This window comes from Rhinoderma darwinii, chromosome 3, assembly GCF_050947455.1.
Source record: "Rhinoderma darwinii isolate aRhiDar2 chromosome 3, aRhiDar2.hap1, whole genome shotgun sequence".
Lineage (NCBI taxonomy): Eukaryota > Metazoa > Chordata > Amphibia > Anura > Rhinodermatidae > Rhinoderma > Rhinoderma darwinii.
Window position 1 is genome coordinate 382,425,324 of NC_134689.1, and position 18,947 is coordinate 382,444,270.

The window sequence follows — 18,947 nt, forward strand, 5'->3', positions numbered from 1 at the left end:
CTTTGCAAAAGCGACATGGTGTCAAGAAACCAATCCAGCAAAATCTGCTCTCCAAAAGCCAAATGGCGCTCCTTCCCTTCTGAGCTGTTGCTTTACAAATGTTGGGGTTCTTTTATTCCTTAATTTCTTGAGAAAATGAAAAATGTTGAGCTAAAGCTACGTCTTATTGGAAAAAAGGATTGTTTTTATCTTCACTGCTCAATTCTAAAACTCCTGTGGGGTCAAAATGCTTACTACACCCCTAGATGGCTTCTTCAAGGGGTGTAGTTACCTAAATGGAGTCACTTTTTTGGCGTTTTCACTGTTTTGGTCCATCAGGGGCTTTGTAAATGTGACATGGCCACCGCAAACCATTCCTGCTAAATTTGAGCTCCAAAAGCCAAATGGCACTCCATCCCTTCTAAGCTCCGCCGTGTGTCCAAACAGCCGTTTATGACCACATGTGGGGCATTGTTTTACTCGGGAGAAATTGCTTTACAAATGTTATGGTGCTTTTTCTCCTTTAGTCCTTGTGGAAATTAGAAAAAATTTATCTAAACCTACATTTTCTTTGAAAGAATGTAGATTTTCATTTTCGCAGCCTACTTACAACCATTTCTGCAAAAAAAACTGCGGGGTCAAAATGCTCACTATAATGGAGTAACTTTTGGGGGATTTCCACTCTTTTGGCACCGCAAGAGCTCTTCAATCCTGACATGGTCCCTAAAATATTTTCTAATAAAAAGGAGGTCCCAAAATCCTCTAGGTGCTTCTTAGGCCGGTGCTTCAGTCCATTACCACACTAGGGCCACATGTGGGATATTTCTAAAAACTGCAGAATCTGGGCAATAAATATTGTTTTTCATTTCTCTGGTAAAACCTTCTGCGTTACAAAAAAATAGATTCAAAATTAATTTCTCCCAAAAAATATGAAATTTGTAAATTTCACCTTTTACTTTGCTTTATTTCCTGTGAAACTTTCTAAATGCTGTGTTGAATACTTTGAGGGGTGACATTTTTAAAATGGGGTGACTTATTGGGGGTTTCTAATATATAAGGCCCTAAAATCCACTTCACAACTGAACTGGCCCCTGTACAAATAGGCTTTTGAAATTTTCTTGAAAATGAGAAATTGCTGCTAAATTTCTAAGCCTCGTAACGTCCTAGAAAAAAATGATGATCCAAAAACGATGCCAATCTAAAGTAGACATATGGGAAATGCTAATTAGTACCTATTTTGAGTGGTATTACTGCCTGTCTTACAAGCAGATGCATTTAAATTTAGGAAAATTCGAATTTTTGCAATTTTTCCGCTACATTTTGGTGTTTTTCGCATTTAAATGCTGAATGTATCGACCAAATTTTGCCAGTAACAAAGTCCAATGTTTCACGAGAAAACAATCTCAGAATTTTTCCATGTGCTGGGCACTAGAGGGAGCAGTTCCCAAAATTGCAGCATGGTCACTGTGGTAAAGCAACCTCATTGATTTATGCTGCAAATTTGGGGTGGACACACTCTCCTCCAGTGTCCTCACACAATCCCCCCTCCCTTATTCTGGCTAGTGCCAGGAGAAGGAAGGGTTTGAATCTTCAAACCTACACTGTGTGCTGCCATTTTCTGAGCGACTGCACAATGTAGGAGGACTAGATACAGGGCTCAGCAGACAGTATCACACGAACATACATGAAGATAATACACACATCGCATACACGGACATAAATTACCTGCTCCTGCTGCCGCCTCCGCTGGTCTACGCTCCTATTCCTTGCGCCAGAACATATGGCCGGATTTCGCTCTACGAACGAGCTTTGTTTTGGTTAGTGTGGGAGCGGCGCATGCACAGTTCCCACACAGACGGCGTACTCTGCAGAGAATGGAAAGGCTCCGGTTCGCATTCTCTATGGGGTTGTATGTGCCGTATTCCATCTCTGTCGATAATCAACACATACAGAGATGAAAAAAAAATGGCAGCCCCCATAGAGAAGTAAAAGTCAGAAAACATTAAAAAAAGTAAAACATGAAAACACAATTAAAATTTTTGAAAATATTACATTAAAAGCAATATGATAGTCATGACACCTTCCCTTTAAAGGAACAGTGTTACCACAATTTTTTTTTAAATATGTTAAAGATGTTAGTGCTTTATTAAAAACGTTTGGATTAATTTGTGTTTGTGTTACTTTTTCTTATTTTTACACTTTTTCTTCCCTATGGGGGCTGCCATTTTTTTTTCCATTTCTGTATGTGTCGATTAACGACACATACAGACATGGAATACGGCAGCTCCAGTCCCATAGGGACTGCGAACGGGGCCCGTTCCATCCACTATCGTGTACGCCGCTGTGTGGGAACGGCGCATGCGCCGCTCCCACACAGTTCAATTTGAAATGCGCGCCGTCCGGCGTCATTTTCCTGTGGACCGGAAGTCGCGGCCGGACAGTAAGATTACTACTTCCGGTCGCGGCTTCCGGACTTGTGCACATGGAGCAGCGGCAGCAGACGGAGCGGATGGACCGGAGGGAGCGGCGGCGACTGGAGCAGGTAAGAGATTTCAATGTATGTTAGTGTTCAGTGTGTGTTTACTACTGTATGTAAACCTACTACACTGTGTGTTAGCTCAAAAAATGGCGACACACAGTGTAGGAGGTTAGACCGTTCAAACCCCTCGTTTCTCCCGGCACTAGCCAGGATAAAGGAGGGGGGGATGCTGAGAGCTCACTAGAGCGAGGGCTTTTTACCCAATTTTGCAGCATAAAGCAATGTGGTTGCTTTACCACATGCAATGCTGCAATTTTGGGAATGGCTCCATCTAGTGACCAGTGCTGGGAAATATTATAAATTAGAATCCAATTGAATCCAATTTATAATATTTCCTGACTCGTGAAAAAAAAAAAAAATTAGAACAATGTTTAATCACCTACACACTAAATGTTTAACTAAAAAAAAAAAAAACATGTTTTTGCTGGCAACACATTGCCTTTAAGGCCAAAACAGGATCAGTCCTGAAGGAGTTAAAGATTGGTGCCAGCATCTAAGCATCTAAGCATCAAAGCTTACTGCAAACTGGTCAGTAAGCTCCCATGCTCACTCTACTGGTGGTTACAGCAATTATGTTTTTAAATTGGTCAACGCAAGGTGATTTGGCGCTCTGCATCAGAAATCTGAGCATTGACCACTATACAAATTTATTAGGAAACTTTTTTGCACTTAAAAATGACCTGATAATGATAAAAGGTGGAGTTTTATTTGGCGGAACGCCTCTTTGGGCCACAGCTATGGCCCACAACTCCGCTATAAACATGCATGGTTGGGATCGGAACGCACTGAGCGTATACACTACGGATTTTCCACAATGTGTTTAATTGCAGATAATCCGCAGCGTATTAGAGTAGCAGTAGTGTGGTGAGATTACAACAAACCGCAGAAAAAATCCACCGAGAAACCGTTTATAAGTTTACTTTTTGTGGTTTTTTTTTAATCCGCTGCATGTCAATTTGTGCTTTGGAGGTGCTGCTTTTCTGTTGCGCGTTTTCCCCATTGAATTCAATTGCGAGATAAAATGCGGTGGAAACGCTGCGATTCCTGCAGCAAAAATGCAAATAAACCCCAAAAATTATTTTTTTCAAGTTTCAATGTAATAAAAAAAAAAGCTTATACTTACCCCAGGCCATAGTCCGAGCGATGTGTCCTGTACTGAGCAATGAATGGCCTCCTGGGATGACATTTCATCCCATGTGTCTGCTGCAGCCAATCAAAGGCTGCAGCAGGTCACATGACTATAGCGTCATTCCAGGGGGTTGGACTGCGCTCAGAAGATGGGGACATGTTGCTATAACATTGACTTTGACTGAAACTGCACCACAATTTGGTGCGGTTTTTCAGGCGCAATTCGCTGCGGATTTTGGGATGGATAGGCAGTGTATCTGCCTTGTGTTCCTACCCTAAGGGTGGATTTACACGAGCGTGTGCGTTTTGCTCACGCAAGAACCGCAGCGTTTTGCGTGCGCAGAAGGCACTTGACAGCTCCGTGTGTCATCACCATATGATGCGTGGCTGTGTGATTTTCGCGCAGCCGCCATCATTATGACACTCAATTTGGATGTTTGTAAACAGAAAAGCACGTGGTGCTTTTCTGTTTACATTCATTTTTTACTTATGTTGCGCGAATAACGTGCGTCCCACGGAAGTGCTTCAGTGAGGCGCGCGTGATTTTCGAAAAACGCAGAAATATAGAACCTGTCGTGAGTTTTACGCAGCGGACTCAGGCTGCGCAAAACTCACGGACAGTCTGCACTGCGCCATAGACTTGCATAGGTCCGCGCGACCCACGTGAAAATCACGCGGGCTGCACGTTCGTAAATCACGTTCGTAAATCACGTTCGTAAATCACGTTCGTAAATCACGTTCGTAAATCACGTTCGTAAATCCGCCCTCAGATTGAAATAAGCCGCTGCCTGACTTTAAATCTAATACGTCTGATCTTTCTTGCCCTGACATCAGCAGTCTGGCTTCCCCCATGCATTTTTACTGTTTGGCCACTAGGTGTCACTATAACTATCTTCAAAACTTTCACTGGTGGAATTTATTTAACATTGTGACCTCTCACCATGTGCCTGGAAAATGCAGAGAAAATGATCAAATATGTTGTGAATAAATCCATTGTGTGTCAGAACAGGCCGGCACGGGATGAAGAACGTGGCAATCATGTCTGGTCATCCCTGTCCATCTATACAATTACTTCTCGGGATCCCTCATTAAATGCTCTCCGGGTTTCTGGGTTTATAAAGAACAATGCTACATATTGTGATGTTGACTCATGTAGTGGGACTGCCGCGTGGTCACTACGCAGCTGAGACTGATGTCACTTGACTGGAACATGAGCCGTGCCTTACAGGTGACATCACGGCCCGGATGCTATCAGATGAATAGGTATAGCATTGTTGTCATTGGAATACCGGATGATGCTGGCAGTGGATAGAAATGATCTATAGCTCCTGAATCTGGCCACGACCCCACCAGAGGGCCCCGTACACATTAGTTGATTGACCCACTGAAATTGTCTGGTTTGGCCCTTGTCCCATTGAGATCCAGTGGAATAATTGGGACTCAGACACCTCAACAGTCCTGATCGGAGACGTTCCTAGTATTACAGGATGCAGTCAGCAGGGGGCAGCATCATTCTCTCTACATGAGTTTACAGGTATTATGCGGATGTCTCTATCTTGGACACTGGATATTATCCTGGCAGTGTCCGGCCCCCATGCTTTATTTTCCCCCCTCTGTGTGATATTGTAAGTGAGAACACAATATGTCAGTATTTCTTCATTGCGGTCACTCAACCTCCTTTCCGAGGACTTTATCGGACATGGTCACCAGATATTGAGCGGTTGTGTAGTGCGCGCTCTACCTGCAATCATGTCTTTAGTTTCATTGACACTAACACATAAACTCTGTTTTCTCTCACATTAATCTGACGCTCTTTGTTTTGCAGCTTATCGGACGGTTTCTGGAGTCAATGGACCACTTGTTATCCTGGATAATGTTAAGGTAATCGGATCTGTGGCTTCTACGTTGGCATGTGAGGGTGGTCATACACGGCCTGACATGGGCCATGGTGTAAATTAGCGCCGATCGAAGCTACAGCTGGTTTTTGGGCACTTGTTTGCTACTTTCACATGGAGCTACGTATGAAGACGATCGCTCATTACTATGATCGCTCGTCCCCGTACATTTCTATCCTGTAGTATACGATAATATATTCAGCGTTTAAAACCATACGACCAGCAGATGATTGAGTGTTTGCTCTTTCATCGGCTGATCGTTCCCCTCTTTACACAGGACGATTATCGGGAACGAGCGCTCTGAACGCTCATTTGCCCTATAATTGGCCCGTGTAAAAGGGCCCTAAGTAGCTCTATGGACCTGGTCACGTAAACTAGTTTAGCTTTAACCAATTTTGGCCGTGAGGACGTCCAACTTTTTTTTTTCTTACAGCATATGCCGATCATCATAAATGATGCGATTAAACTTCTTGTGACGGTTGTTACAGTTGTGACAATACCAAATAATTTTTTTTATTTTTTTTGGGACTTCTATTTAAATAAACTTAAATATAACACTTTTATACAAGGATCGTATGAGAACTGTGTATTATCCAAAATAACAATTCTTTATTAGCGATACACTCATGTACACCCACTTATAAAAAGTACACGTTACCCACAAAGATGGGTCCCCCTTATGGACCTTGTCCAAAACCTCAAAGTAAGTATATGCTATATCTGAGAGTAAACATGGACGAATTTGTCTCTGGAGTAAAGGGGTATAAACAGAAACCAAGTCAAATAAAGTGAGGCATACAGGGCTATGGGGGGGGGGGGGGGTTCAGACCGCCAACACGTGTTTTGCACGGAGCTTCTTTGTGGGTATTGTGTACCCCCTTCAGGCTTCCCTATGAATGCCCTGATTTGCATTGATTGCAGCATTCATGGGGTTAACTTCAGAGATCAGAGGTTTCTCTGATATCCGCTGTTTGAGATGGGCTGCGGCTGTATATTATGTCGTACCCATGATGAGTGTGCTCGTCCTGATGCGGCAACGTCTTGCTGGTGACTGCGGCCTCATCATGCCTTGTGAACCAGTAGAGGCTGTAGATATGAGCAGAATTTGCCACCAGTACCGATCTGCCCAATCTAGACAAACCAAGGGTTCAAAGCTTTCCACACATTTAGGCCTTGCTCACTCATTGATTTCAATGGGAGGTCAGCGGCGGAACCCCGGCAAAGGACATGCCGCTTTTTTTTCCCCCGTGAGCGGCTAAAAACTAATGTTGCCATGCTTTGCCTGATGTCTTTTTTCTTTATATCTTAGTTCCCCAGGTATTCAGAGATTGTGTATTTGACTCTTCCTGATGGCACAAAAAGGAGTGGACAGGTGCTGGAGGTCAGCGGGTCCAAGGCTGTGGTACAGGTAAGACCGGAAGATAGAGGGCATGAACCGCTTAAAGGGGTATTCACATTGTAAAACTTGCTAGGATGTGCCATCGCTTTATGATCGGTGGGTCTGACCTCTGGGAATACTACAAGACCTAACACTGGAATCTCCTTGCTGATGTACAAATAAAATGTACCTCATCGCTACCTCTGTCCTCTTAGATTTTTTTGCTGTTTTCCGTTTGCAGGTATTTGAGGGAACTTCAGGTATAGATGCCAAGAAAACCGCTTGTGAATTTTCTGGAGACATCCTGCGGACCCCCGTATCTGAGGACATGCTGGGTATGGGAGCACCGTCTACTGGTTTGTGGTCATAATATAACTTTCAGATTTGCTCAGACTGTCAGTTTTGTGTTTCCAGGTCGTGTATTTAACGGCTCAGGGAAGCCCATTGACCGGGGACCCACTGTCCTGGCTGAAGATTACCTGGACATCATGGGTAAGTTGTTTCATAAACTGTGTTCCTTTATATGCCTTAAAGGGTTATTCACATCACAGAATGTTATGTCATATTACTAGGATATGCCATCACTCTGGAGGGGGTCTATCCTCTGCGATCCCCGCCGATCCGGAGACTGAAGGGTCGGCGCTGAGGCTGTTTTTTTTTTTTTTTTTTTTTTTTTTTTTACCTGCACAGCGCCGCTACTGGCTGTGCAGATGACTGCAGCACGTCTTCATTCAAATTAATAGGGCTGTGCTGTAGTAACCTGCACAGGTGGTCACGAGTTGCACCGCTGTGCAGCAAAAAAGTTTTGTTGGGGACACAACGCTAATGGAGCGACATGGCCCCTTCAGTCTCAGGAAGTGATGGTAAATCCTAATTATATGCCAGAATAACCCTTTAAAAAAAAAAAAATTACAAAAAAAAATTATATATATATATTCTCTCTAGATTAAAGCTTGTACTTTGTTGCCTGCAGGACAGCCCATTAATCCTCAGTGTAGAATTTACCCTGAGGAGATGATCCAGACGGGCATCTCTGCCATTGATGGCATGAATAGTATCGCTCGTGGGCAGAAAATCCCCATCTTCTCTGCTGCAGGTCTCCCCCATAATGAGGTGAGCTGAACGCTTGGGGTCATAGGCAGTAGTATGGCTTATTGGAGGACCACAACTACAGTAATGAGTTATGGGTGAGGGTCCAACATGACTCCCACATTATGGAGAAATGAGACGCACAATTCTCTTTTTCCACCCACATTTGTTAGGCTGCCCAGCACATGCAGATTACAATAACCCCTATCATCTATATAAATGTACTTCTTGTAATGTGTTCATGGGATATACAGTTAGCTGAAATGACAAAACTTGTCACTGTCCAAATAATTCTGGAGTGGTGTAAGCCCATATTGATTATATAACTGTATATTCAATATGTTTTGGTAAAGTGCAGAATTTGAGGATATTCACCTCCTAATTTGAGGAAGAGTTTTGTAATTACAGCTCTTTAATATGTAGCTGCCTTTTTTTCAAGGGTCCAAAGGTAATTGGACAATTATCTGAAAAGCTATTTAATGGGCTATTCCCTCGTTGATTCCAAGTGTAGCATTTGCATTTGGAAGCTGTTGCTGTGAACCCACATCATGAGGTCAAAGGAGCTCTCAATGCAAGTGGAACAAACCATCGCTAGGCTGAAAAAAATGAAGAAATCTATCAGAGAGAGAGAGAGCGCAAATGTTAGGAGTGGCCAAATCAACAGTTTGGTAGATTCTTGATAAAAAAACTGCAAAAGGCCTGGACGTCGACGCAAGACAACGGTGGTGGATGATGGTGAAGAAAAACCCCTTGACAACATCTACCCAAGTGAAGAACACTCCTGGAAGTAGGTGGATCAGTATCTAAGTCTACCATAAAGAGAAGACTTCATGAGAGCAAATGCAGGGGGTTCACCACGAGGTGCAAACCATTAATCAACCTCACAAATAGAAAGGCCAGATTAGACTTTACCAAACAACATCTAAAGAAGCCGCCCAGTTCTGGAACAGCATGAAACTAAGATCAATCTGTACCAGAATGACGGGAGGAAGAATGTATGGAGAAGGCCTGGAACGGCTCATGATCCAAAGAACACCACATCCTCTGTAAAACATGGTGGGGGCGGTGTGATGGCATGGTGGGGGCGGTGTGATGGCATGGTGGGGGCGGTGTGATGGCATGGGCATGCATGGCTGCCAAAGGCACTGGGTCACTAGTGTTTATTGATGATGTGACAGAAGCAGCCGGATGAATTCTGAAGTGTTCAGGGATTTACTTTCTGCTCAGATTCAACCACATGCAGCAAGGTTGATAGGACGCCGCATCACAGGACAGATGGACAATGACCCAAAACATACTGCGAAAGCAACCCAGGAGTTTATAAGGCAAAGAAGTGGAATATTCTGCAATGGCCGAGTCAATCACCAGATCTCAACCCGATCAAGCATTTCACTTGCTTAACCCCTTAGTGAGCAGCCTATTTTAGGCCCTAATGACCAAGCTATTTTATTAGTTTTTCTATAGTCACATTCAAAGAGCTATAACTTTTTTTATTTTTTAGTCTACATAGCTGTATGCGGACTTGTTTTTTGCGGCAATTAGTTGTACTTTTTAATAGCACCATTTTTGGGTACATATTTTTTTAACTTTTTTGGGGGGGATTATAAAAAAAACTGAAATTCCGCCATTGTTCTATGCGTTTTTAAATTGACGCCGTTCACTGTGCGACGTAAATAACATGTTACCCTTATTCTATGGGTCGGTACGATTACGGCGATACCACATATGTAGAGGTTTTTTTATGTTTTACGACTTTTGCACAATAAAAACACTTTTGAACTAAAATTATTTGTTTTTGCATCGTCGCTTTCCAAGAGCCGTAACTTTTTTATTTTTCCATCAATGTAGTGATTTTTTGGGCTTGTTTTCTGTGGGACAAGACGTAGTTTTGAATGGTACTGTTTTGGGGTGCATGGGACTTATTGATTCATTTTTATTATGACTTTTTGGGGGGGCAATGGAATTTTTTTTTAATTTCGGCAGTTTTTTTTTTTACGGTGTTCACCTTGCGGTTTAAATTACATATTAACTTTATTAATGGAGTCATTACGGTCGCGGCGATACCACATATGTGTACTTTTATTTATTTTTTACACTTTTACTAAAACACTTTTTATTTTTTTACTGTAATTTTTATTATTAATCTTTGACATTTATTATTTATTTCACTAGTCCCACTAGGGGACTTTACTGTGCGATCTTCAGATCGCTTCTCTAATGCTTTGGTATACTTCGTATACCAGAGAATTATTGCCTGTCAGTGTAAATCTGACAGGCAATCTATTAGGACGTGCCTCCGGCGCGTCCTAACAGGAATATGTCCAGGGCAGACCTTGTGGCTTTTATCAAGCCCCCGGCTGCCATGACACCCCATCGGAGACCCGCGATTGCATTTTCGGGCAGCCGATGGGTGACGGAGGGAGCTCACTCCCTCTGTAAACAAAGTTAAATGCCGCGGTCGCTATTGACGGCGGCATTTAACGGGTTAAACAGCCGCGATCTAAGTAAACTTCGATCGCGGGCGTTGGAGTAGGAGCCCAGCTGTCATCAGACATCTGAGCCCCGGCTCCAGCCTGCACGGGAGACCCGTGCAGGACTTAGGCTAGGCTCACGTGAAAAGGCGTCATCCTAGCCGAAGGCCCCTTAGTGACGAACGTGAAAAGGCGTATTGGTGGTCACTAAGGGGTTAAGACCAAACTTAAGGCAGAAAGACCCACAAACAAGCAACAACTGAAGACGCTGCAGTAAAGGCCGGGCAAAGCATCACAAAGGAGGAAACCCAGCGTTTGGTGATGTCCATGGGTTCCAGACTTCAGGCAGTCATTGCAGGGAAAGGATTCTCTACACAGTATTAAGCAAACCATTTTATTTATGGTAATGTTAATTTGCCCAATTACTTTTGAGCCCCTGAGATGAGGAGGCGGTGTAGAAAAATGGTTGCAATTCCTAAATGTTTCACAGGATATTTTTGTTTAACCCCTTGAATTAAACCTGAAAGTCTCCACTTCAATTGTATCTCCGTTGTTTCATTTCAAATCCAATGCGGTGGCAGCAGAGCCCATCACGGTCACCGTCCAAATAAGTGTTTTTATTTATGTCAGTCTTGCACTACACGGTGTACACTATTAGGCAAGTGAGTATTTTGACCAGATCATTTTTCTGCATATTTTCTAACCCCAAGCTGTATAAACTTGACTTCTTATTGGATGACATATATCAGGTGATGTGTATTTGTGTAATGAGGGAGGGTGTGGCCTAAGGAGAGCAAGACCCTATATCAAGGTGTGCAGAATTATTAGGCAGCCAAAAAAGAGATTTAACCGACTCTAAAAAGTAAAGTTAAGTTTCTCAGAGGGATGCAGAACTCTTGAAACTGCTAAGATATTGGGGCGTGATCGCAGAACCATCAAACGTTTTGTTGCAAATAGTCAACAGGGTCGCAAGAAACGTGTGGAGAAAAAACGCAAATGAACTGCCAAAGATTTGAGAATGAAACGTGAAGCGACCAGGAATCCGTTATCCTCCAGTGCGGTCATATTCCAGAACTGCAACCTCCCTGGAGTGCCCAGAAGTACAAGGTGTTCAGTGCTCAGAGACCTGGCCGAGGTAAGGAAGCCCGAAACCCGACCACCACTGAACAAGAAACGTCAAGACTCGGCCAAGAAATATCTCAAGACACATTTTTCAAAGGTTTTATGGACTGATGATATGAGAGGGACTCTTGTCGGACCAGATGGATGTGCCCGTGGCTGGATCAGTAACGGGCACAGGGCTCCACTACGATTTAGATGCCAGCAAGGTGGAGGTGGGGTACTGCCATGGGCGGTATTATTAAAGATGAGCTAGTTGTACCTTTTCGTGTTGAAGATGGACTAAAAATCAACACCCAAACCTACTGCCAGTTTTTAGAAGACAGTTTCATAAAGCGGTGGTACAGGAGAAAGTCTGCGTCTTCCAAGAAAACCATGATTTTTATGCGGGGCAATCGCATGCATCGAAGTACTTCACTGCATGGCCAGTCACTAAAGGCCTTAAAGATGAAAGAATAATAACATGGCCCCTTCTTCACCCGACCTAAACCCTAATGAGAACTTGTGGGTCCTTCTTAAATGGCAGATTTATGGTGAAGGAGAACAGGACACCCCTCTGAACAGTGTCTGGGAGGCTTTGGTTGCTGCTGCACAAAAAGATGATCATCAACCGATTAAGAAACTGACAGACTCCATGGATGGACGGCTTATGACATTGAAAAGGAGTCACTTCTTTTTTTTTTTTTTTTTTTTTTTTTTTTTTTTTTTTTTTTTGGGAAACTTCAATGTGTAAATTTTGAGTTGTTGGTTTATTATTCTCACTTTAACAGATGGAAATAAACAAGTGAGATGGGAAAGTTTCATTTAGTTACATAATAATTCTGCACACGAATATTTGCCCAATAATTCTGCGCACATGGATATTCTCCTAAGAGACAAAACCTCACTTTTTCTTTCTTAAATATTCAGGTTTGAGGTTTAACAACATTTTGGGTTGACTGACTGACCGCTCTGCAGTCCAATAATAAAATGACTCCTCCAATCTACAACTTGCCTAATAATTGTGCACCCCGTGTGTATGCATTGTTATAACTGGTCTCGTCTCCTGTCAGATTGCTGCACAGATCTGTCGCCAGGCCGGTCTAGTAAAGAAATCCAAAGACGTCATGGATTACAGTGAGGAGAACTTTGCTATTGTCTTTGCTGCTATGGGGGTAAGTGTATAATGATACGATGGAGGAAATGTACCATGTTAGTTGTGGACTTCACACTTGTAGTGTCCGTGTTCTAATCGCACTTGCTTGTCGCAGAGGTTTGGCAGGACTGGCTTCTCCCATCCGGGTGCTGATAGGACAAGTAAACAGTCTTTAGGAGGACCTGTGAGCTCTTATGATGTCTGTTGTATTACCTATAAAAGTACCATTTTGGAGCATCTTATCTTCGAAGTCTGCATTGTGCGGTTCCTCTGTTATTCCTCCCGGTAATGTAGAAGTTGATAACTGGGTGTTACCATTCCCCATGTCAATGGGGTGTGTCCTTACAGTCTTCACTTTGTCCAACCAGTGCCTACGGTGTACCAACCCAATTAACAAGGAGAATGGTAACACCCAGTTGTCCATTTATTCATACCTTTTTCAATTCGGAGGTCTATTACAAGGATGCTCCAGAATTGGTATTACTGAAGTAACAGACATGGCAGGTCCTCTTTAAACTGTAAAATAGCAGCAATCCCTACTAGTTAGAAGGATCTCGACTATAAGCTGATAACAAAATGCCCACCTGCTGGACTCCCCAGCCGTCAGCTGTAATCTGTCAGGAAAAACGGTCAGTAGTGCAGCGCCACCCCATGGGAGAAAGAAGAATTACACCGTGATCATATTAATGGGTTGTTTGCGTCAAATAGGACAGGTCCTCCAGTCCTCACTCTGGCCAAGAGATGAGGAGCCTGAACCGAGAACCCACCTTTATTAATTCAGAATTCCTTAATCTGGTGTATGGAAATAGGTTTTCTAAACTGGGCAAACCCTTTAACTCTCGTTAATGGTTGCATGAGTTTAGAAAAACATGGCTGATATACACCAGAAACCGCACCACTCTTGTCCGTGGGCTGTCTGGTATTAAGGCCCTTTTTACACCGGCCAATTCTTGGGAAAACAAGTTATATGAACACTCGTTCCTGATCATTGCCCTGTGTAAACAAGGCGACGATCAGCCGAAGATCGAGCAAATGCTCGTTCATCGGCTGACCATTTATGCAGCCTGAAATCTTCTCGTTGTTGGCGGCACCTCTGCCTGTGTAAACGGAGACGTGCCGCAGACATGATAGAAAAGTACGAGGACGAACGATCATAGTAACAAGTGCGTGTCCCCGTACTACGTAGCGCCTTGTGAAAGGAGCAAACCAGCGCCTATTAACGAGCTGTCATTGATCGGAACTCGTCTACACGGCCCACGTCAAGCCTTACGCTCAGCACCTTTCAAGTGAATATGTGCTATACCAGACGCTGCCTGTGGATGATCAGAAAGCCGCCATATTTTTCCGGTCTCCTATAACCTCTAAGTAGTTTTTTTTTGTGTTCGCTCTATTTGTTTGTAGACCTGAAACGCCTCTATTTTTTTTTTTTTTCTTCCTATAAGGTGAACATGGAGACGGCTAGGTTCTTCAAGTCCGATTTTGAAGAGAATGGGTCTATGGACAATGTGTGTCTCTTTCTGAATTTGGCCAATGACCCCACGTAAGTACAGAACGCTATTGCCCGCTGGAGTATGCCAGTCCTGCACTCTAATAGATGGTTTCCTGTAGTAGGTTATTCTCCTTTGGCTTTGATCATGTACTGCCTGCTGTGCCCGATGTATTTGACTGGTGATACTTTGTCCTCCTCCCCCCCCCCCCCCACAGCATTGAACGGATCATCACTCCTCGTCTTGCCCTCACCACTGCGGAGTACCTGGCCTATCAGTGCGAGAAGCATGTGCTGGTCATCCTGACGGACATGAGCTCCTATGCTGAAGCCTTGAGAGAGGTAAGATCTGTAGGATCCTGTCCCCAAATCAACATCTAAATCATCTACAGCTATTGAAGGAATTTAAAGTGTCATTTCTGCTACAGTAAATACTTCCCCATGAAATAATTGTGCAGCATCTTTTCTTAGAAATATTGCCTGCCATTCCTCTGTTATTCCTACTGGAAATGTATGAATAAATTTCCACGGTCCAATCCGTACTGACCATATTAGACTGTATTGGGACACACCTCAATGACAAGGGGATTGGTAACACCCAGGTGTCGGCTTTATACATTTCCAGGAGAAATAACCTAGGGATGGCTAGAAGTGTTAGTTATAGAGAAAACGAGCAATTACTAAAACAGACGTCGGGAGCTCTTTAAAAAGATTTACATCCGGGCTTTGAGGAAGATGAGGCTTCTGCCAGCTTGAGAGGTGCGGGATAGCTGATCATGAAATGTACTTGGCAGAAGTTGCATTTGGAAAGTTCAGCCGAGGGTTCATAACGCTCATCATGGAGTTCCTCAGTAATCTAGTCTTTTCCTGTATATGCTTTACCGTGAATTACTGGCTAGTTTGGCTATTGGTGAACACAGCTTTTCAGGTAACTGAAGCCCCCCAGATCCTTTAGTTCCATTTTTACACGGCCCTAATTCAACAATACGCGGACGCCTGTGCTTCTTCTTAAGGGGACACTCCGGCCAAAACAAAACTTTCCCATGTGTACTGTTATGGCATACCGTGGCTCACTAGAACCGCAGGGGGTCCAGTTGTGGCCATAATACAGATGTTACAATGCAGCTCAGTAGAACGTAGGTAGAAAATAACGCTTACAATTTTATAAAAATGTTATGTTCCCCTTGTTAATCATATTTTTACATGTCCAGAAGTTTTGCCTTTGAGAGACACTAATCCTAAAAATAAGTGATACAAGTAAATAGGAGATATACACTCTGGCATTATGTAGAAGACAAGGGGGCCCATAGCGGAGATCAAAATGGGCACCCCATTAAAGTTCCAGGTTCCCCACCCAGGACAGAAGGGGTCTTGTGTTAGGATCCATCTCCACATTCTTACTATTGCGGTCTGTTAAATGCTTGTTTGGCCAACAGCTGTTTCTAACGATCCCCCCCCCCTCCCCCCCATACTAATGCATGGTCACCTGAGCGGAGTGTGCGTGGGGTTTCAATTAGGAGGGGGAGTAAGCCGCTGCCAGAACCCTCCATTATCTGGTTATCTTTGGGGGAAGAGAAGGTTCGGGCATGTTGAAATCCAACATGCCGATTCTACTTACCTCAACATCTGCCATCGGGACACCCCCATACACATAAGCTAGTCAACCGATCCCGTTGAAATCTGAGGGTTCAGCAGCCATCTATTGGACGTGTATCGGCACACTTAGGGCTGATTCAGACGAATGTGGCGTTTTTGCGCACGCAAAACACGCAGCGTTTTGCCTGCGCTAAAGCCACTTTACAGCTCCGTGTGTCATCTGTGTATGATGCGCGGTTTTCGCGCAGCCGCCATCATTATGACACTCTATTTGGATGTTTGTAAACAAAAGCACGTGGTGCTTTTCTGTTTACATTCATCCTTTTGACAGCTGTTGCGCGAAACATCCAGTTCGCACAGACGTGCTTCCGTGTGACCTGCGTTGTTTTCACGCACCCATTGACTTCAATGTGTGCATGATGCACGAAAAACGCCGAGATATTGAACATGTCGCGCTTTTTACTCAGCGGACTAACGCTGCGCAAAAAGCACGGACTGCCTGTACTGCCCCATAGACTTGTATTGGTCCATGCGAGCCGTGAGAAAACCACGCGACCTGCACGGACGCAATTCACGTTTGTGTGAATCCGCCCTTAGGCCAATTTCAACAGCCCCTGACTTGCTAACAATGAGTTCTACACAGGTTCTTACCACTTAGTAGCAAATTGGATGGGAGTAAGGCAGGGCCCCCTCTCTCAACCAGCGCTGGGCCCAGTAACAGCTGCTATGGTTGTCAAGCTCTTGCCCACACGATTTGCCAGGGTGCTGGATTTTATAATGGTTTTGTAGAGCACTAACAGTCTCAGACAACAGTGTGAACATAGCCTTACTGACTATCTTTTGTGTGTGTGTGGTTTTTTGTTTGGGGGCGGGGGGGTTAACCGTTTGGAAGGAGCATGACGTGTCAGAACAAGGTTTAGTTTTCTTTAATCTGCGCCCTTCTTCTTTCCGCCAGGTGTCAGCGGCTCGTGAGGAGGTGCCTGGTAGAAGAGGCTTCCCAGGTTACATGTACACGGATTTGGCCACGATTTACGAGCGAGCCGGCAGGGTGGAGGGGAGAAATGGCTCCATCACACAGATACCTATCCTCACTATGCCAAATGACGGTCAGTGCTTGTCAGTACATTGATAATCTTCATATAGTAAAGGAACTGCAGCACTGAAGATAATCCAATGAAGTGTGTTTGATTCATTCACCAAACATAAAAACACTAACAACGTTTCATCCCGTGCTTTATAAAGACCCATTCGTGGGTTGAAACGTTGCAAGTGTGTGTTATGCTCGGTGAATAAATCAAATACACGTCGCTGGATTATCTTTCGTGCTTGCGTGATTAAACATTGTTCTAATTTTTTATTTTCACGAGTCAGGAAATATTATAAATTAGATTCTAATTTATAACATTTCCCAGTGCTGGTCACTAGATGGAGCACTTCCCAAAATTGCAGCATTGCATGTGGTAAAGCAACCACATTGCTTTATGCTGCAAAATTGGGAAAAAATCCCTCGCTCTAGTGAGCTCTGAGAATCCCCCCCCTCCTTTATCCTGGCTAGTGCCGGGAGAAACGAGGGGTTTGAACGGTCTAACCTCCTACACTGTGTGTCGCCATTTTTTGAGCTAACACACAGTGTAGTAGGTTTACATACAGTAGTAAACACACACAAACACGAACATACATAGAAATAACTTACCTGCTCCAGTCGCCGCCGCTCCCTCCGGTCCGGAAGCCGCGACCGGAAGTAGTAATCTTACTGCCCGGCCGCGACTTCCGGTCCACAGGAAAATGGCGCCGGACAGCGCGCATTTCAAATCGGACTGTGTGGGAGCGGCGCATGCGCCGTTCCCACACACACGGCGTACACGATAGTGGATGGAACGGGCCCCGTTCGCAGTCCCTATGGGACTGGAGCTGCCGTATTCCATGTCTGTATGTGTCGTTAATCGACACATACAGAAATGGAAAAAAAAATGGCAGCCCCCATAGGGAAGAGAAAGTGTAAAAATAGAAAAAAGTAACACACAAACACACAAATATAAAAGTTTTTAATAAAACCCTATCATAAAACTGATATAAAAAAAAAAATGTTGGTGACACTGTTCCTTTAAAGAAATGTTTATGGCTGTGCTGCTGGTTTCCTGAATATCATCTAGAAATGATCTTATTGAGCCTCGTTTCTTGCAGACATCACTCATCCCATCCCTGACTTGACGGGATACATTACGGAGGGGCAGATCTATGTAGAAAGGCAGCTACATAACAGACAGGTTGGTGTTGGGCAAGTATTGGCACTGACACAAAATCCATGGTATACAAAACTTACTCAATAGACTGTAAGAATGTACTTGTTCTCCTCAGATCTATCCCCCAATTAATGTTCTGCCCTCACTCTCCCGTCTGATGAAATCTGCCATTGGTGAAGGTATGACCAGGAAGGATCATTCAGATGTGTCTAACCAGCTGGTGAGTGCATTACGCTTTAGTATATGGGCAAAGTAGTGCCCGTGTCCTTATTGAGTCTATTGAAGCCCAAAGATTCTCATGGCACCCTTTCACTAACTTGGGAAGATGGGGCTCTAACTGACTTAAAGGATTATTCCCATCTTATAGCGTGGTGGCAGATCACTAGGATATGCCATAACTTTATAAATGGTGGGGTCTGAACTCTGGGACCCCAATCAATCCTGAGAACGAAGGGACTGCACCTCTTATTCAGCGCTGCGTTTGTAAGTTATCCCTGCACAGATGGTTGTGCAAGAAAAACGAAATCAGTTCTGCGACCCTTCATTCTCTGGATTGGTGCGGGTCCCAGAGGTCAAACCTCCACAGATCAGTGATGGCATGTCCTAGCAATATGCCGCCGCTTTATAAGATGGAATACCCCTTTAATTTCTATATAGCAATAGTCTCCATCAGGACATGCTGGGAGTTGGTTAACAACTGCTGGAGAGCCACAGATTACGGACAATTATTTTTAAAGCCAATTCTGATCTGGCGTATTCGAGACAGTGTGACTTTTCATGTCATGCCTGCGTTGTGTTAATGTGCCAAACGCCACTACAACCTATTAAACGCCCGGGTGTCACAGCCGTGAAGCATCTGGTAACTCTCCTGTTTCAGCTTCTATCATTC

At 43.9% G+C, this 18,947-nt stretch overlaps 1 protein-coding gene across 1 annotated transcript in view; it reads left to right on the top strand.

The window, feature by feature from the left end:
* The window catches only part of ATP6V1B2 (ATPase H+ transporting V1 subunit B2), a 39,901-nt gene that overhangs the window by 16,063 nt on the left and 4,891 nt on the right, over positions 1 to 18,947 (top strand). The window contains exons 2-12 of the mRNA XM_075858844.1: positions 5,472 to 5,527; positions 6,851 to 6,949; positions 7,161 to 7,254; positions 7,334 to 7,411; positions 7,893 to 8,032; positions 12,651 to 12,752; positions 14,176 to 14,273; positions 14,438 to 14,561; positions 16,771 to 16,921; positions 18,000 to 18,082; positions 18,174 to 18,278. Coding sequence (XP_075714959.1) covers positions 5,472 to 5,527; positions 6,851 to 6,949; positions 7,161 to 7,254; positions 7,334 to 7,411; positions 7,893 to 8,032; positions 12,651 to 12,752; positions 14,176 to 14,273; positions 14,438 to 14,561; positions 16,771 to 16,921; positions 18,000 to 18,082; positions 18,174 to 18,278 — 1,130 coding nt within the window. The remainder of the gene's footprint in view (positions 1 to 5,471; positions 5,528 to 6,850; positions 6,950 to 7,160; positions 7,255 to 7,333; positions 7,412 to 7,892; positions 8,033 to 12,650; positions 12,753 to 14,175; positions 14,274 to 14,437; positions 14,562 to 16,770; positions 16,922 to 17,999; positions 18,083 to 18,173; positions 18,279 to 18,947) is intronic.